The 19,994-nt window shown below is 43.3% G+C and overlaps 2 protein-coding genes across 16 annotated transcripts in view; one reads left to right on the top strand and one right to left on the bottom strand.

Moving 5' to 3' along the window:
- DNAI3 (dynein axonemal intermediate chain 3) overlaps positions 1–1,973 on the bottom strand; it is a 29,264-nt gene extending 27,291 nt beyond the window's left edge. For 4 of the 7 annotated variants that reach the window (XM_037404590.1, XM_037404588.1, XM_037404592.1 and 1 more), the window contains exon 1: positions 1,815–1,972. The gene's annotated coding sequence lies outside the window, so the exon portion shown is untranslated. Of the gene's footprint in view, positions 1–1,814 lie in introns of all 7 variants that reach the window. The other 3 variants (XM_037404591.1, XM_037404593.1, XM_037404594.1) reach the window with 2 other exon arrangements.
- Positions 1,974–2,055: 82 nt separating this feature from the next.
- On the top strand, positions 2,056–17,279 carry MCOLN3 (mucolipin TRP cation channel 3). 9 transcript variants are annotated; one of them, XM_037403922.1, is made up of 14 exons: positions 2,056–2,269; positions 4,052–4,138; positions 4,691–4,947; positions 6,631–6,798; positions 7,340–7,493; positions 7,967–8,051; positions 8,132–8,228; positions 8,834–8,933; positions 10,924–11,036; positions 11,117–11,266; positions 13,222–13,323; positions 13,435–13,557; positions 14,088–14,294; positions 14,602–17,279. In XM_037403922.1, the coding sequence occupies exons 2-14, from the start codon at positions 4,087–4,089 to the stop codon at positions 14,746–14,748; spliced, it is 1,755 nt and encodes a 584-aa protein (XP_037259819.1). In that variant the 5' UTR covers positions 2,056–2,269; positions 4,052–4,086; the 3' UTR covers positions 14,749–17,279. The 9 variants fall into 9 exon arrangements, with proteins under 9 accessions (XP_037259819.1, XP_037259824.1, XP_037259820.1 ...); XM_037403923.1 differs by lacking the exon at positions 2,056–2,269 and adding an exon at positions 2,283–2,988; XM_037403921.1 differs by lacking the exon at positions 2,056–2,269 and adding an exon at positions 3,153–3,394.
- Positions 17,280–19,994: the final 2,715 nt, after the last annotated feature.

Below are 19,994 nucleotides of genomic sequence, written 5' to 3'. Positions count from 1 at the left end.
GCCTGTGTGCTTTACTAATTTAGCACTGTAATTTACTACAATTTAGATTGGCGTAAGAATTGAGTGCTCTTCCATTTAACAAAAGCATTACAAGGAAATTATCGAAAACATGTGCTACTTGGTTTTTTGTGTGTGTCACCATCAAGCTAAAAATCACGTTTCTGCCTGTAAACATTTAGGAACTTGCTAAAAATACCACCTTGAGAATGACCTAGTCTCTCCAGAAATTCATAATACAATGTTTCCTATAATTAAATTTATTCTACTTTGCTCTACATGAAGAGCAAATAATACAGACACCTGAAGTTTTTATTATTAATAATGCTTGCGCATATTTGGACACAACATCGTATAAACTGTAGGGAGTGAAGCTGAAGTTTTGGCAACTGCCAAATCATTTCAGCATTATGAATAGTTCTGTTTGAATGTGCCTGATTTCACACATACTGCTTTTTATTAAAGTAGGCCTACTTGAACCAGGTGTAGATATTGTTACTTGACAGAAACCAGTAGAGGTAGTTACAGGCTCTGGGATGTTAAGTACAATACATTAAGAATTAATAAGAAAGGCACAGAGAACAGAACAGAAACATTAAAATATTGGATAACGCTGTGTTCTGTTTCTCTCTTCCATTCAAAGAGAAACAGAATAGAATTTGAAAAGGTGTAACATGGATGACTGAAGATATGGAACATGTTTTGTACTAGGAATAAACTAGGATTCTTTTTAGCCTGGACTGAAGAGGATGTGAAAGAAGTCAATAAAATCATGAGAGTCATGGAGAGAGTGACCAGGGGATGATTATTTACGGTCTTTCGTAACACAAGATCTAGCTGGCATCACGAGCTTACCAAGGGACAGACTGAAAACAAATAAAAGGAGCACAGAGGTATTTCATTGCACAATAGGTGGCTGGATTACAGAGCATGCTGCCTGCGGGCAGGATAGCTGCCAAAGGGTACAATTTCAAAAAGTAACAGGGCAAACTGACAAGACGAAAAATTGAGGGCTACTAAAACCAACCTCTGGCTATAGAAATGAAGCTGCAAATCCAAGGAAAAAGGGTGCCAAGAGTGAAAGTGTACCTTTAGTAGGTTATACTAACTGCCCTGGCTCTTACTGGTCCAGACAGAACTTGTGGTGTGAGCCAGCACAGCTGGTCTATATAATTAAAATTAATTGACTATTTGGTCTGTACTTCAATAGTTACAATGTTTAACGTGTGATATTTAGTTGTCATAACATCATCCTGTCAGGAAGCAAACAGCAGAGTAGGGTGCCTTGTTAGGACTTTTGAATCAGAAATGTTGTATCATAAAGGTTTACACTTGATAAGGCTTTATACATCATTTTTTAAGCAAAGGTAGGAAGAGTAATCATTCCTTCATTGGAATGTGACAGGCTGTTAGAACAAAATCCTGTCCTGAGGCCGGGCCGGGGGGTGGGATTGCAGGTGCTTTGTGGACGCTGAAGGGTCCTTGCCGGTGGGGCTGCGGGGCGCTTGGCTCCACGTTGCGAGGAATGCCAGCAGCCGCCCGGGTCCCCTCAGCGGCAGCTCCCCGGCCCCCGGCACAGCCCCGGCCGGGCGCCCTCCCCTACCGCCGGCGGGGGCCGCGGGGGGCGCAGAGCCGGGCGGGCCGCGGTCAAGAGGCGGCCTGGCTCGCGCGGGGCAGGCCGCGGGCCCCGCGCCGCAGCCTCGGCCCGGCCAAGCCGCGGTTCCTGCCGGCTGCCGCCCGTGCTCTCCAGCCTGCCACTTGTCACCCGCTCCCTCGCTCTGCCGGGTCCCCTTCGCGTCCCGCCCGGCCGCCCCTACCTGCACGGCCTCGGCCCCGCCGCGTCCGGGCGCCGCGCCGTTGTCAGGGTACCGGGGCGGGCCGGGACTGACGCCTCCGACGGGCAGGCGGCGCCCCGCTTCTCCGCCCGCTTCTCCGCCCCGCCGCGCCGGGGGCCGCGGCGCCTCCGCCACGAGTGCCGGTGCCGGCGGGCTGCGCGGGGGCGCGGGGCCTGCTGGGCGCGGCGGGCGGCAGCGGGGGGCGTCTCCCGCGGGGGAGGAGGTTTGGGTGATTCGGTGCCATGTGGTGATACGAGGACGAGTGTGCAGCGTCCTTCGCGCTTTTGATGCATAAAGGCAGTTGCGTTTGCTGTGCTGCAACGCAACACACAGGGAGCCCCGGAGTACCTTTCCCGCTGTGTTTGCGGAGCACCCAGTGCTGGTCCTTGGTGGTGTGGTCCTTGGTGGCACCCCAAGGACCACCCGCCCTGCTCGTGGTAAGCGGGAGGGACCCGTTTTCCATTTCTCTCTCTACAGCCGGGAGGTTCCCCCTCTTAAAACGCCCGCTGCTCTCCCTGGGTCTGCGTCGCCCTTGTTTTACCGTCTCTTTCCACGCCAGCGCCTGCGTGTGTCCCCGCGGCACCCGCCGGTGGCGGGGCGCAGTGGCGGCGGCCCGGGCCGTACCCCCGGACAGCGACCCGCAGGTTGGTGGCCGCGGGGCGCTGAGGCCGGCCACGGCCCGGCGAGGAGAGCGGCGCTTTGGAGCCCGGCCAACAACCGTAACGGCTTCCTTGCGCCTAAGTGCGATGACCCGAGCGTGGCAGGCGTCCCGCTCGGCTCTTCACAATACAGCGCTGTGGCCTGAGCGGCGCGGTTTCATTAGAGATGGGGCACCGCTAATTACAAGGCACGCGCTGCCTTTTCTTTCTGCCGACGCAGGAGCCCCAGTTAACAAACCTGCAGCCGGCACCCCCCGCCCGAGAGCCCGCCCGGCGCGGCAGGGGGCAGGCGGGCGGGGACAGAGGCCCGGGCCCGGGGCTGCGGCGAGGTTGGCGGAGGCCGGCGGAGCCCCCCGCCCTGCCCCGCGGAGCCGGGAGGGCGGACACGGGCAGCGGGCCCCCACGGCCGCCCCCTCGGCCCCCGGCCCGGCTGCCTGCGTGGGCGGGAGCCCAGGGAGCAGCGGGACCCCCGCGGCAGCGACGTGAGCCGGCGGCAGGTATGCCGGAGCCTTGTCTCCAAAAGCACGGAGCGGTGCTGGGGGGCGCGGGGGGCAGCTCACGGCTGCGGGACGGGTGCACCGGCGCCGAGGCGGGGCGGGGCCTGCGGCGCTCCGCGGGGCCGGGCAGGCGGGGCGGGCAGCGGCGGCTGCCGGGGAAGGGCCGGTGCCGTGCGGCGGGGGCGCCACCCCCGTGCCGGCTGTGCCCGTCCGCAGCGCTGCGCCGGGCAGGGGGCGCCGGGACCCGCGGGGTCTCCGCCCGGCTTAAAGAGAAAATACCGCCGGTGTGTCATGTTTGCCTGGAACGTCTGCTCAAGCCGATACCCCGAGGTCAAGACGGTTTAAAATTTTTTATTTTGATTTTTAAATCAAGCACATCCGTGGACCCGAATATCGCAGTATCAGAGTAAGGCTTAACTTAGAAGCGACGGATCCGCTGTAAATAAATGAGTGGGACCTGTGGCACGCTGTATCCCACAGGGCAATGGAGACCTGACAGAAGCGGAGCTGGCGTATTTTTAAGCCTATTAATGGGCCTATTCTTAGTATTAAACTGCTGATTGAAAACTTTTCTTTCCCTCTGACAGCGGGGGAAATGGAAGGGCTGGCATCGTGTCTGAGAGCGGGCTGGTGTTCTGGTGTGTGTGGGCTGCTGGGGGGGCATGTGACCTACACTTTTTAAAAAATTAATCTTAGTGATGATTTTTTCTTTGACTTATATTTTCTTAGGTAAACTAAAATAGACTTGTCTCATATGGCGCATCTTTACATTTATTCACAACTTAGCCTGTCTCCTCTGGTTTTAATGTCAACAATATTTTATTTGAAGTAGATATTCCTGGCTACCTCTTAAGTACTTTCTAAAGCATTTATAACATACTTGTGAGTCAGTGAAGTCAGCAACAGATTAATGTCTAAACACATTCAATACTATAGAGAGTAGTGTCTCAAATTGTGTTTATAAGGTTCTCTTCTAATCTTTCCCCTCATACTCATCTAAAATGTGAGCCTCTTCAGCTAATCACAGTGCTTGAATACAATTACCTTTTGGTCTTTTTGTTAGGTTCATGATCACCATTGGTTTGCATTCTGTCTTTTATGGCCAAAGAAATAGATGTAATCTTGCTAAATGACAAGTTAATGTGCTCAGGTAATTTGTGGATTGCAATTTGGCATGCTGGGTCCCCATTTCCAAGAGGGAATGATGGTAATAGTAATGTCTAAGAAAGCTGCTGGCTGTCTTGGAAATTCCATTTCTTTCAAGGACTGGACAGCAAGCTTTTAGATTTGGGGGAAAATACTAGCTACAGAAGTAGGCAAGTTTTCCAGAAAAGTGAATGCTCATGAGAGGCTTTTGATACTCTTCTGGAGTATCCTCCTCAGAAGGAAATGAGTCAGGATGTCTTGCATATGTAATGTTGTTGGCAAGGGACAGATGATGAAGTTTTCTGCAAGTGACTCCATAATTCCAAAGGGACAGAAATTCCACTATTAAATAAATGTTGTGACATCCTATCTGCAAATTTAAGAGCTTGTCCAGACTTCTCTTTGGGTTCTGCGGAACATGTGGAGTATCATGAGGTAGGTCCTAAATTCAGTGTAGTGTGCAAGTGCCTTTCACAGAAGATAAACATCTTTGGGGTCCAGGTTGTCAGTGCAGGCCGATCTGATGCTACTGTATTCATGCTTGCATGTTTTCCAGCCGACATGGACCTTCTTTTCATTCCAGAAATGGAAAATCCTGAAGCGGCTGTGAGCAGCTGCAGTGCTTACGATGATGAAAATCTTTGCAGCTACAAACAGCACCTGTCAGTATCACAGGAGGGGCTTTTGGAAGACCAGCTTAGAAGGAAGTTAAAATTCTTCTTCATGAACCCATGTGAGAAATTCTGGGCCCGGGGCAGGAAACCTTGGAAACTTGGGATTCAACTACTCAAAATAGCAATGGTTACCGTTCAGGTGAGTATGGAAGCAGGGACTCTTCTTAGCTCATGGGAAGTCAAATGAATGCAGGTGACAAATGCTGTTCATGGTGCGGTGCAGAGAAAGGCAGAGGATAGAACACAAAACTGTCGTAGTTGCATATATGTATCTTAGATCTCAGCTGGCATAATTTTCTCCTAAAAATATTGACTGAAAAAAAGATCTTTCCGAAGAACAGAGATGAGAGAAACCATGTTTTTACTTTTTTTTTTTCCTTCCCCTGCAAAAGATGGCATCATACGTCTGTTCCCCCCAGCATCTCCACTTTGGGTGTGTTTGTGTTCAAGGGAAGAAACAGTGGCTTGTCTTTCAATATCACAGTGATACGAACTGAAATTGGTGGCCTTTTAGTGATGTTTCCTTGTATCTTGTGTATGGTATACGCACTCTTGTATTGGAAAAAACCCAGAAGTTCTGCCCCACTCTTCCTCTCACCCAGCCTTACACCAGAAATTTCATACAACCCATTTACCTGCTGCACAAAACACAGTTGTTTGTCTAAGTTCTGTGGTCAAGGAGGATGAAGATCCTTTATAAAACCTTTCTAATACCTCAGATGATGGTCCTTCAGAGTTGCCCACATGTGGTTTACCTTTATGGTGGTGTCAGCATGTTTGCCACAGTTGCATGAATAGTTCTCCTGCTATACATCTGGCAGCATGTTTGTATCCCTTACTGCTTCAGTTTTAAATGTATCATCATTCTCTGATTGTCATCTGTCCCATTTTGCAACTAGAAAAAAAAATTGATGGTGGAAGAACCTAAATAAAAAAGAAACTAATGCTGATTTAGCCTTTTCAGAGAAAATCTGCCCATAGGTAATGCAATCCTAGCACTGTTGATTTGCTGGTGTATTCCTGCATGCCTGCACGATGAGATCGCCCACAAAGCATTTCAGTATCTCTGTAACCGAATTATTCTTACCAAAACCTACATATCCACTATGCATCATGGCCATAAAACTAATCTGTAGACTACCGATTCAGACTTATCTCTGATGAATTTCTTTACAACACTCCTGACACTAGTGAAACAATAGTCATTGAAGGGAATTGTGAGCTCCCACAAACACTACATCACATTTTTCTAGAAACCTTTTAGAGCCTGGGTAGTAGCTAGGAGGGTTTTATGTTTTTCGTGAACAGTTAGAGGTTATCCTGTTACAAGCACAGTTTTGGTCAGTTATTCTCAAAGCACCTTTCACTGAAACATGAGGAAGAGATGTTTGGTTTTCTAAGTTGTCCTCAATTCGCCTTTTGTGCACCGGAGTAAGGACTTCAAAGTGGGGTCTGGTTAAGTCCTGTCCTGCCTTTTTGGCTGAGGGACACTGATATTCCCCAAGGCAAATCATATTAATGTCAAGCTGAACTCACAAAGCACGTGTAACATTATATAGGTAGCTTGAATTTGAGATGGTATCCTTTTCTTTGCAAAAATGAGAGTCCTTGGCCAAGATGCTGGTAAACATGTTAAAGGAACATTCTTGAAACCCATTGTTTCCTTAAAGTCAAACTTTCTTTTGACCAGATGTGAAAAGGAGTAAGCAGCCTGTGTGTAACTGCCGTATCTACCATCATGACAAAAGAGTGGCTGTTTGTAGGACAGGACTTGTATGTTAATCCAGAAGCCAACTTTGAACAGGAAATACGTCTTTTTCAGCTGGTTGTTTTCGGATTGAGCAATCAAATGGTGGTTGCTTTCAAAGAAGAGAACACTGTTGCATTCAAACATCTCTTCCTGAAAGGATACACGGACAGAATGGATGATACCTATGCTGTATACACACAAACAGATGTCTATGACCAGATATTCTTTGCAATAAACCAGGTAAGGATGTTGCTGCAACATATACAATATATATGCTTTTTACCTGGATACCTTTTCTTTTTCCACCTTCCCTGATGGTGTCTGAAATTGAACTTCTGGGCCAGTTGCTGAAGACCAGAGTGTCAACTCACTTAGGTTTCCTGTCATTGCCAGAGGATTGTACTTGTGGTGACACCCTTAAAGCTAATCAACATGCTAATTATGCACTAAATGCAGCCCTTGGATTTGAGCCAGAGTTCTTTGCAAGTAACAAATTAGGCTTTCCAGTAAGGATTGTAAAGAGAGAAAAATGATACACAACAAGGTATTTAGATCCAAGTCCTGCACTTTGTGTTTCTGTCAAATACCTTGAAGTATTTGATGACTTGCTTGTAGTGTGGTGTAGTTTTCAGAGTTCTTTGGGTGACCTTTTAAATAAAAAAGATGGGTTATGGCACAGATCCAAACTTCTCTCAGTTTAGTTTTTGGTTTTGGGGTTTTTTTAGAGATTAACGGTTTTGTTGCCATATAAGTCAGCGTGTCTGTTTGTTCTGAACTTTAGTACTTACAGCTGCCCAACATCTCCATTGGAAACCATGCTTATGAGAAGAAGGGAGCAGAAGAGACACCTCTGGCCGTGTGTCAGCAGTTCTACAAGCGAGGAATCATCTGTCCTGGAAACGACACCTTTGATATAGACCCAGAGATTGTGACTGGTGATGAACCTAATCTATTATAGCAGTTCTTTGGGAGGATAAATTCTTAAGAAAAAAATAATCCCACAGTGTTGTGTAGTCCTATTACATGATCTGTATTGAATTTACTAGCAGCCAAAACTGGTAAGAAAACTACTGTATAACTGACCTCTAGCCCTCACCTCCAAGGTAACAGTCTTTCGTGTCCACTGCCACAAAACAAGTGATGAGCTGTTAGCACTGATGGACATCTAATATTGTATTCTGGGCTAATTTCAGGAGCCTTCCCTGTGAATTCATGATGAGTAACTTGGCTGGTATTGAGGGAAGCCAATGTATTTGTCAGCTAGCTTCCCAAATGACTCCTCACTTAAGCACGCTATCTTGTCTGGTATAGTCAACAGCTCTTTACAGCCTCGGGCATGGGAAAGGCAGATACAGTTAAAGGGCACGATAACCCATGAGATGTTGTTGTCAGTACTTATCCATTGCAGACTGCTTGTACATTGAGCCAACGTCGCCGTTAGACAGCACAACAGTGGGAAAGCACAATTTGAATTTCACTCTGGATTTCCACAGGTGAGGAGGAATCAGCACCCCCTGTGTTGGGGTATTCATGCATTTTCCCTGTGAAAAGCTAATCCGAAGCTCTGTTGCAGACTGGTGACGGTGCAGCTCATGTTCAACCTGAAGGCAATCAACCTCCAGACCGTTCGTCACCATGAGCTCCCTGACTGTTACGATTTCAGTCTGCGGGTACGTGGAAGCCTGCTGTGTGTCTTTCTGTTCGAAATGAGAGATCGTTCTCACTGGTTTACCATACACAGTCAGTGCAGATGTTTTCTGATAAGTGCTGGGCACCACTGACTGGTCCCCAGCGGTGCCTGGATTACTCTGTCATGGCCTAGTGTACCCTCCAAACACCCACCAGCTGTGGCTGGGAGGTTCAGTTTTGGGTGCTTGTGGTGTGGTCCTGAAGCACTGACTTGGCTTACAGCCTTCTGCGCTCTAATTCATCTGAAGTGCAATGAAAGGATAAACCTCTTCTCTTTAGAGAGATGCTTCTAGGAAAGGTTGTTTTCAGATCATAGAGGAATGGGGCTGTAGTTCAAAAGAATTTCACCTAGTATCTAGTTGATCAAGCAATTTGTGGCAAATACATGGTTTACCAGATTTGTCTTTCACTTTGACAGTATTTATTTGAATGAACTGGAGTTACATTAAGCTTAAACAAGGTTTGTAACTTCTCCCCTAGGAGAATTGTTCTGAATCATTATACAAGCTTAGCAATACAGTATGCTACATATGTAATGGTTTAACTTTAAAGACATGCACTTTTTTTTTGGTTGTTGTTAATACAGATAGTGTTTGATAATAAAGCACACAGTGGAAGAATTAAAATAAGTCTAGACAACGACATAGCGATCAGGGAATGTAAAGACTGGCATGTTTCTGGATCAAGTAAGTGACATAAATGTGTTCAAATTTTCATGCTAAACTTTTGTCACACTAGCACAATATTTGTTAACCATTTTCTTTATTAAAAGATGAGGGACTCTTGACGTACATTTTCTAGTGAGTGCCCTCTAAACCTGATTTTCTAAACAATTATGTTCTTCAAGCTCTGATCTGAAATCCTGGGAACCCAGCCACACCATTGCTTTCCTTAGAAGTTCTCAAACCTTGCACCATTGGCACTGTCAAACCAATATTTTTCCACACGTTACCATGCTTCCTTCTAGCTTTGGCTACCGAACTTACGCTGCTCATTGCTTAAGGCAGGGCCATGAACTGTTGTTCTAGCACCAGGCAACAGAAGGACACATGATAGCAGTGGAAAGTTGAAACTGATTCATTCTTATTTCAGGACATAGCACCGGGAAAGATGATAAGGAGGCACTGTTGCTAAGGCTTGCTAGAGTGGAATGGCTGGAAACACTTCTGACTGCTGCTTAAATGTTGTTTGGCGTGTATTTGGGTGTAACTGAGACACCCAGTATGGTTATATTGTCTTAAGCAGTTACTCACAAGAGCACCCTTTTTTGGCAGCTCTTTGGTCTGGTCAAAACATTGTCTGAGATCTTTTTTGATTAGAGAAAACAATCTCTTTGAAAGTCAGGAGTTTTCCAGGACTCTAAATTCCACTTAATTTTTAATTTTTTGCTGAAATAAGCAATAGGATGAATCAGGTCCATTTTTCTACTTTGCTACTTTCCCCTTTGCTATGCCTACATTAGGAAATGAAGAGCTGGTAGTGAAAAAAAAGTGAAATAGGTTTGCTTGTTTGTTTTTAAAGATCCAGACTGGAGTTAATTTTGGGGAATTAAACGAAACGGATCACAGAGTACAAACCACACCACTTACGCAATGCATATCCTTTTATCAACTAGCTTTGCTAGCTGTTGTGTTACAAACGCACACCAGATGGCATGCTGTCTCTAACAGATTAGCAGTGCAAGGCGGTTTTGATACCAGGCTTCCCTTATAATCCACGTTCGATTTCTATGTAGATTGCCTCCATAACAGTTTTCAAAATAATTTCCTGGAGTACCCTGTATTATCTTCTGAAAGCCAAGGGAAAATACAAAGGTAATGATTGCAATTGGACAATAATAAGTCGTTGGTGTTCTGGACTACATGGCAAAACTAACTTAAATGGCAACAGCACATGTATTAGTAACCTTGGTATAAGCAAGAAGTAGGTGGGCTTTTTCTGAGTAGTGCAGTTTGTGATGTCAACTAGAACTTCAGTATCCAATTTGGGAGAATTGCTGCACCTTCTTGCCAATTTAGCGTTAAGTTGTTTTCCTCAATCACTCTTTTAGCATTAAAAATCTAATCCTTATACTGCCTCATCTAGTTTCAGCAGTATGATAGGTATAAAACCCCAAAAGAGGTGTAGTTGTAGATTTAGTTGATGAAAAATAGGAATTTTAGTAACATAAGTGATGGTGAACTCCTGTCTAGTTCAATGTTGGTCTTGGCTAGCTGAGCAGCACTGCAAATTATCTGCACTGTTCTAGGTCAGAAAACCTATCTGATAGTCAAATACTGGTCTGGAAGAGAAGATATACACTCTAAAGTTCCAGACATGTTTTTTTTAAATTTTTTTTAATAAGTTCTGTCACTGCAAAGGCCATTCCAGTGCTTATAAAGTGGGCAACTCCCACTCTAGTTCTGCAGGGCTTTAAGAAGCACTCACGCTCTGGTATGCTTTCGATGTGGTATCAACCTTCCTAAATGAACTGAAGTGGTACCTGTAGTGCAGATGCACTTGTGTCTCTTGTGACAATATGTCAGATAAACTTTTGTGGGGAAAATGCTAAGATTTTTCTTAATTCAGTTGTATAATCATAGTTAACATCAAAACTTGCCTCTTACTTCAATACTCAAGATGGTCAGCAAGATGAAATGCATCAGACTATAAACATGTACATTTTTGTCCTTGCAGTACAAAAGAACACTCATTACATGATGATCTTCGATGCTTTTGTGATATTGACTTGTCTGGCTTCCTTGGTCCTTTGCACACGATCAGTGGTTAAAGGAGTTCAGCTCCAAAGGGTGGGTATAACTCTTTCCTTGGGAAGCCTTCACATCTTGTTTTAGTCTCATTAAATTTTTTATTTCTTCCTTCCTCCTAGGAATTTGTAAGCTTTTTCCTATATTATTATAAGAAAGAAGTATCTTTCAGTGATCAAATGGAATTTGTCAATGGGTGGTATATCCTGATTATGATTAGTGATGTCCTAACTATTGCTGGATCAACTCTAAAGATGGAGATACAAGCCAAGGTAAGCTTTTCATACTGTCAGGTGGAAGCAAAACTGATTGTTTCTGTCCCAGCTAGGTTTAAATATCTCGGAGGACTTCAGGCCATCTATACTTGATTCTGAGTGGCATGAAATTTTAAAACTCCTATCTTCTCCTCTGGAATTATAACTGAAATGTGTAGTTTCCAGTTGTGAGATTTAAAAACTCCAGATATCACTAGTTATTATACTTACAATTATCATTGCTCCTTTGTGACTCCAAGGAATAAACTGAACTTCATCTCTGAAAGTTAAGACTGTGGACTTCCTCTCCTGCCTATTTAGGACCACTTATATTTGCTTGTTTGATGGATTTTTTAAAATTTAGCATTTAAATTTCTGTTCCCCATTTAACTAGTGTCTAACTAGCACAGAGACTCTCTCCTAAACATCACTTTGCTGCCTTTCCAGCTTCTGGTTACCAGCATGTACATAATGGTCAGTCACAGCCAGGTTCTGGGCCTTCCATTTCTAGAATAAACTTGATATAGAAAAAAAGTCTTTCTAAAACATATAATGTGCAGCCAGAATTAGGGAAGAAAAATTATTACAATATGCTATGCTGAGGCACTCTAATATTTAGATAATGTTGTTCTTCACCGAATCTGTAGCAGACTTTGAAGTGTGACATTGCAACACCGCAGACTTTGGACAGTAGTGATGAAGGGATGGGTCTGAAATCCATCTGGTGACAGCTTGACGATCATAAACACCCTGTACAAATTGCCTTATCTTACCTTAGGAACTATAAACTCAGATCTTAGGAATAGAAAGAAGCTATGAGGAAGTTGGCTAAGATAAGAGGTAACTCCATCCTGCTTTGGGAGAAGAGAAGACGAGAACAAGACTGGAGTAAGATCCTGCATTTGGGATTCCGGTATCTTATATATATATAAATACATTTATTTATGTATGTTATTTTTCTAAGAGAGAATTTTACTAAAACTCTTCTCTACAGGTACGTTTCACTTAATTTTGCAAGACTTGTGGACCATAAGAACAAGATTTTGTTCCATATTACTGTGTGAAAACCAGTGGCTGAATAACGAGTTCATATTAAAGTAGCCTAAAGTTGTGTTTTGTCAAGCTGTAAATGAATTACGCTGATATAAAAGATTAGCCAACTCGTAGAGGAATAAAAACACAAAATAGTAAGAACTTATTCAAGTAAGCTGGCATGATCTGTTTCAGAGCAGAGCTGCAGTTCAGGGAACAGGGTATATGCTAACTCAAATGGAAACAGGCCAGTGTGTACAGGTGGAAAAAAACCAGTGAAGTGCCAATAAAATATAAATGAAGTTCCAGTTAGAATTAATTAGAAGCTAATTAGTCTTGTCCTTGATAACTTTCTACACCTCACAGTTCCTGGCTACCTAACAAGATCCTCCTTAGTGTTTATCTGAGCTTTGCTGACAAGTCATGCTATTTTTTAAAACCTGCTTTGCCTATGTACTGGAAGAACCTTCTTTGCTCTGCGGTTCTAAAGTCATGTCTACACGGTCCGTTGGGATGCAGTGGAGAGATTCCTGAGCTCTGGGGAATCTGTCAATGCAGATTCCAGAAGCAGTTGCCACGGGTCTGGAAGCAGCATAGTTTGCAGTGCCATTCTGCAGGTCCCAGTGAGACAGGCACAGAGGGGTGGCTCTGTACCTGCAGTGCAGCTGCCCTCTAGGTCTTCCAAATGAGGCTTGTCTTGTCAGAGGCTATTTACAAACTGCTCTATGTAAAGGCAAGTGAAATGAGTTACACTTGAAAGTGCCCTTGCTCTTTGGTGGGACTTCTGCTCTTTAATGTACATTGCCTGAAACTAATTTTTAATGGAAGAGATTGCCAGGGGGAACAATGTTTCTTAACAGATCTTTGTAGTAATGAGAGTCACAATGTAGAGCCTGTCAGTTGTTATAATATTTGATTTCTTTTTTCCTTCTGTTTTTTAGAGTCTGACAAGTTATGATGTCTGTAGCATACTCCTAGGAACATCCACTATGCTTGTGTGGCTTGGAGTCATTCGCTACCTAGGTTTCTTTCAGAAGTATAATGTAAGGATCTCCTGAGATCTTCATGCTGTTGGTATTTATTCTGTTTGTTGCTATAAGAGGACTGGAAGAGACGTCTGGTTGAATTCTAACGGTTTGCATTGCTTTGTGCAGCTTCTCATCTTAACACTGCGAGCAGCATTACCCAATGTAATGAGGTTCTGCTGTTGTGCTGCTATGATCTACCTGGGCTATTGTTTCTGTGGATGGATTGTACTGGGACCGTACCATGTGAAGGTAATATACTTAACATGAAAAAAGACAACTTGAATAACAGAATGGATTCCAAACAAATGAGAGATTACTGCTGTTGTCTTCTAAGTTTACATGTCAAGGCTTCCCTTAATATAAAAATAGTGCATCTTCAACATGATGCTGCTGCTTTGTTTGAGGAGTCTGACTTCCATGACTCAATCTGACTTTCCTTGAGTTATGAAAGCTCTGAGTCAGAAGTGGAAGCTGCTGTGACTCCCAATCACATGCTGGTATTTTGAGAAATAATTTTCATCTTGCAGAACCCTGGTGTCAGACTAAAGCTTTGGAGATTTTATCCTTATCCCTTTTAAAAGTTAAATTGGCTTGCCTGAATTGAATGTGCATGTTTACATTCCTCAAATGTTTTACTGTTTCCACCTTGTCATACCCTGGATGTAAAAAGAGATCTGAGGCAGCCAGTCATCAGCTGTGTATCTTCTTTGTGTTATGTACAGTCTTTGGATCCAAATAAAGTGGCGATGGATGTACTTGTCTTCTTCCCTCCTCTCTAGTTTCGTTCTTTGAACATGGTTTCCGAATGCCTTTTTTCATTGATCAATGGAGATGACATGTTTGCCACCTTTGCAAAAATGCAGCAGAAAAGTTACTTGGTTTGGTTATTCAGTAGGATCTACCTCTACTCCTTCATCAGTCTGTTCATCTATATGGTGCTGAGTCTCTTCATTGCACTTATTACAGATACGTATGAAACTGTCAAGGTAAGCATGGACTCTTACTTTTTGTTTGCAGTAAAAATGCATTAAGAATAAATGTAATGGCTACTCTTGAGGCTGTAGAGTGATGAAGACAGGTTTTTAATCCCTCCCTGCTTCAGTTTTCTTACAAGCCTGTCTGATTTCCTGCTCTGACAGAAGCTAAATATCGACAAAAAGCAGTAACTTCATATTTTGTTCTGTGAATCCTCTGATTTCAGGCTAGAGCAACATCTGAAAAGTGGTCTGGGGAGGATGTGGATTGTTGTGTGTTTTAGCTTTGTTAAATGTTTAACTAAATGTCAATTTTTAGCACTACCAGCAAGACGGCTTTCCGGAGACAGAACTTCAGAGATTTATATCTCAGTGCAAAGACTTACCAAACTCTGGAAGGTACAGGTTAGAGGAGGAGAGTTCTGCATCTCTCTTCTGTTGTTGTAATGGTATGTACCTATATTAAAATTAGACATTAAGGTATATGCAAAAGCAACCCACCACAAAATGTCCCTGGTATAATGTTTATGAAGAGTACTTAAATTTTGGGGAGTGGAGTGGATACCACGCCCACCTCCCCCTAAAAAAATGTCCCAAACTACTTCTAATGCTCTAGAATGGAGCACTTTAGCAAAATGCCTGCAGCCAACAAACTCCTTAGGAGAGGTTAGGGTACTTTTAAATCAAGAATCCCTTAACATGAAAACAGTACAGAAAGTTAGGTAATATATCCAGTAACTTGGGAACCCCATATGTATAATGTGTAAGCATTAACACTTCCTGTGCTCACTGTAATAGGCAGAACTTGCAGAACTCATTCAGTGTCTTCTCACCCACTTTTTAGTGATAACGTGCAGTAAGGTGTCCCAACTTAAATGGTAGAAGGCCTGAAACTTAGAGACAAAATCAGCTTGCCAAGGTTTTAAGACAGCATGCAATTTAAGATACTACCAAAACACTTGGAAAAGCATTGCCTAACTTTCGCTGTGGAGAGCTTAATGCTTCAGTTACTTGAAGTTTTGTTCCTTCAGGAATACTGCTTGCAGGATATGTGGTTTATATTTAACCTGGCTGGCAGCAACTCTGAGTCTTGCTTGCTGAAGGCTCCCTTGGTGGGGAAGCCTTGAAATATTTGCAGCTTGACTGAAAAGATCAAAGGTATTTGTAGCTCCTTGTATTGGACTTTTCTGGTGTGCTATATTGTTATATGCCACACAGAATATATTTATGAGGGGAAGGAGATGGGGACGTATTTTGGAATAGGGAGACAACAGAGCCTGCTGTGAGCCAGTCCAGAGCAGAGAGCCACTGTTCTGACTGAGTGCCTTACTGGAGATGGAAGTGTCGGACGAAGCAGAGCAGGGCATCTTGCTCCTGGGTAAAGGGCATGGGCGTGTTAATATTTCCTTTTCTGCACACACCTCTCAGTTTAACCAGGTAAGAAACCCAGCGTGAGCTGGGACAGGATGGGGATGTAATACTAATGCTTTTCCCACTGACTGTGAGGCACGGGACTCTAGAAGAACATTTGAAAAGGAAAATTTGGTTACTTTCAAGCAATTTTCTTCAGGACCATTGGGCATCCAGCAGCACCCTGGACTTGAAAAGAGCTGTAGGCATTTAAGTGCCTTGTTTCAGAGCCTTGTTTCCTAAATGGATTACCTGCTCTTTGATGATTTTTATCCTGGTACCAAATGCCTCGATCCACATGCATGCCTCCTACCATATGCATGTTAGTGTTAAAAGATTTTTTTCATCTGGAAATGGTGTGTTTCTTTCTCTAGAAGCTAGACCAGGGGCTGACTTTGCAGTTACCTTTGAATACTGGCCATTGCTCCATTAGCTCTGTACAGTGGTCTTTCGGTTTTACTTTGAAACAAATCATCTGCAGGAATAAATAAGTACCTTCAGCAGAATGTTGCATTACCTGTTCTAGGGCTTCTGCTCCTTAAAATAGTCATACGGTCCTACAGGACACACAAGGCTTCTCTTAATTCTTTCACATGTTCAAAATATTTTATGGTGGTTCATAGGAGTTTCTTACCAGTGCATGTCACATTAGTAATTAAATAGTTCAAATGCATTTTTAAGGCTCCTTGTATAATGAAACTATTATTTTGATGCACGCCCCTGACAACTTCTTTCTCCTTTCCTGTACAGGTTGTAGTTAACATATTTGATGGGTTGTGGGATTGTGTCATGGAGGCTTTAAAGCAGCACACATAGCAAGAACTGGACAGTGGAGCTGGTGGAAGACCTTATACCTAAAGACTGAATTTGCTTTTCTTGAAAAACAGTGTAACCCTGTGGAAGAAGCTTATGATAAACTTCAAGTCTTTCTGATTAGGCACTCTCACTGCTAGTTCAGGGGTTTTGGGGGGTTGTTTTTTTATTAGCTTTGTTCTATTTGTTTCCTCAGTTAAATTGCACTAGAATGCAAAGGGCATTAAAAAGCTGTATGTGTTCAGAGACTTGGCTAGATTATGAGTAGATTAGAAATGCAGTAACTTTCAACTGTAAGTAGAAACAGCGCTGGACAACTGCAACTTTGAACACCAACCTAGCACTCAGTATCACAGGCATTAACCTGAAGTGCAAACTAAGTCAAATACACAGAAGATACATCTCTGAGCATCATCTCTGTCCACACTTTAGAAATTGGATGTTTCCCACCAACCTAATAACCTGGTACTGTTAGTAGCTGTCTGAAACATTAGATCTTATAAAAGTTCAGTTTTGACAACTTAGTTTATATACTTTGTTGAGTATGATACCATTTAGTGGATGCCTTATTTTCTATAGTCTTTTCACTCTGGGAGCAAAATAGAAAACCAAAGGGAAGCATGTTTTAGATAACTTGCATTTGTGAGCAACATTCCTATAGCTGTGTGTGACAACGTATAATGCTGTGCACAAAGGTGGAGGACACTAATCATGTTCTTTCTGAAGGTTTACACATTATAAATGTGCTACAATAAACACTTTCAGCTGCATTAAGTATTGTGTGCGTCAGTATCCATCTTAAGAGTAAATATGTTGCCAGGTTAATAGAGGAATATAGGAGCGCTTTATTTATTTATTTATTTATTTGTTAAGAGCAATATGCAATTGCTGGCATGAAACAGTGTGTGGAGAGTGTGCGAACTTGTGTTTCCTGTAGTCAGGATAGTTCCTGTGGACCCTGGTAAGGACTTGTTCCCAGCTGATCCTGTTTAACAGCATTTCAGTTTGCTATAGAAACAAATAAGCAAGTATTAAACCTTACACTAAAAATGGTCCTGTACATTGCACGAAGTTCAAAGTCAGCAAAGCAAACTAAGTGCAAGGTGTAGGCAGAACAGATTATTCACATTACCTGAAAGTTTCCTGTATTGAGGTCCTTGTCTTCCAACAGTCCCTAAGATTGAAGCTTTTCAAGGAGATTCAAGGCAATCTTGCCTCAGAAAGCAATTATTAAGTGACTGCATTTTCTGTTGACACATTAAACTCCTTATGGATCTCCAACAACGCTCAATATATAATGTGCACATCACTGTTGTATTAAAATAGTTTGTGAAAGAAATTCTGACAAGGATGGCAAGCACTTTAGGATCCCTGAAATGCAGAAGGCTGACTTCTTAGCAAGGCTTTCTCACACAGAGTTAAGAGAAAGCTAAGATTAATAGTCTGCTCAAAATGCAGGTGCATTTTGTAAACAGGTATGGAATACTTTGTTTGCCAACAAGTTATAAGGCAAGTAGTAGTCTCATTTCACTTAAAAAAGAGGCAGAGCATATGCTTGATGACTGTTAACTTAGGAAAATGGCAACAAATTTCAACAAAATTTGAGAGAGCTCTAAAATATCAAATTCTTACAAAGTTTTACAGAAGCAGGGAGAAACCACAATAGAAGCCTGCATTGTGAGCATAATGCATGGAAAGCTATCATGGGTGATGCCAAAGTAGAAAAGGATACCATGTATAGATTCTTTCAACTCCTAATAGGAGAAATCTTCCACTGAAGACTGGTTTGTGTTGCCTGAAGGGCAAACTTCACTGTGAAGCTTGTTTTGCAGTGCAATCTGTGCTAAGGGTCTTTAAGTGATGACCTGTGCTTGTGCTACAGCTAAAAAGTCAATCAACTGAGGTGCAGAAATTCAGTGGAAACCCACACTCTACTACTTCTGCTGGACTGCACGGCTTTTAATTGAGCATTGCTGACCGTTGTGTAGGTTTGGGGAGGAAAGAGTTGATGAAAGGCAACTTTCAACACTATCAGGAATGCCAAACAGTAATGGGCAGGGTCACAGTGTGAAGCCAGGAGGGAGGGCTATCTAAAAGTAGAAGGATATGTAAAGTCTAGGATAGGATGGTGTGGAAGGAAAAGAAGGGACAACTGCTTAACAGGTTAACAGAGCAGCAATTGCATATTTCTGGCCACGGGTGCAGGCTGTTACATGGGGGAAAGAAGAGCAATACCCTGAAAGGTTCCTGGCTTACACCTGCTCAAAATGCCCTGTTCTGACTGGAAAAATAAATGCTGCTTGTATTACTTATCTGACACCTATCTATATTTCATTCTTCAAGAAAACCAGACACTCAGACATGTATTATTTGCCTCAGTAGTGCTGCTGGCAATTTAAGCGCCTGCTGTCCGGTTTTTTGACCTGCTTGATCCTCAGTGTTCCGGATTTTCATTTGCCTGAGTATTTTGCTCACCTGAGACCTCACCAGTCAGTGCTGTGTTTTCTAGCCTACTGGCTGCATTTGAGGTGCAGCACAGCTCCTCAGCCAGGAGATCTGTGGTTGCTGCTGTTGCCTGCGTGGTCGTGGAGCTTTTTGATCTTATTTCATGTCAATATATGATGTGCTGGTTATGGCCTTGCATAGCCAAGAACCAAGAAGTGTGACAACGATCTTATTCTAAAACAAACCTTGTGACTTCAACGGTATCAGTGATCTCAACTTCAGTAATGCTAGAAAGGCATGTAAAGCTGCGTCCTGGAGACATCAGTATCTTGATGCTGATACAATTAAGCAGACACAGACAGAACTGTAAAATGCAGGTGGGGAGAGCAAAGAAGTAGATAAAGCATCAGATAAACTCATTATGCCTAAAAACACCATCCTATGGAAAACAGGGCTTTCAGTGTTGCCCAAGAAGGTGTGGAGGGGTAAGAGAATTCCTTTGTTCTGATTCTCACTGGTCTCTGGAAAGAGTTGCCTGAAAAGTATTGATAGTCAGTATTTCCTCATGAAAATAAGATGCAGGGGCCTAAACTTGGGTAATAGCTGTTTTCATACCAAGGCTCATTTCCATGCCAATGTTTTGCATATGCTCAGGTAGTGAGAACTTCTTGTTTTCAGCAGAGCTCAGATCTCTTAACAGAATGAAATTACACCGAGGGGAAGAAAGAGGTGGGGGCCATACTTTTTTCTAACTACCAGTTTCCATGTTGGACCAAAGCATATTCTCAAGGTAAAGAGCGTGCATGCAAAAGAGGAAGAAATAAAAGTCCAGATATGGTCATACCTTTCTGATAAAAAAAAATATATGGAAAGGCATTAATTTATCTCTGGCAGAGGATGGGAAAAACAGATGCTGCTGTGCAAGACCAAAACTGTGATCGCACCTGTTGGGAGCATCTTCCTGCCTGAGGCAGTGGCTGACACCAGATGCTTCGGAGAAAGCCTTATGAAAACTTCCATGCACGAGCCGACACACGCTCCTGC

This window comes from Falco rusticolus, chromosome 11, assembly GCF_015220075.1.
Source record: "Falco rusticolus isolate bFalRus1 chromosome 11, bFalRus1.pri, whole genome shotgun sequence".
NCBI lineage: Eukaryota > Metazoa > Chordata > Aves > Falconiformes > Falconidae > Falco > Falco rusticolus.
Note: the sequence above shows the minus strand (reverse complement) of the source record. Positions and strands in the feature narration are given on the sequence as shown.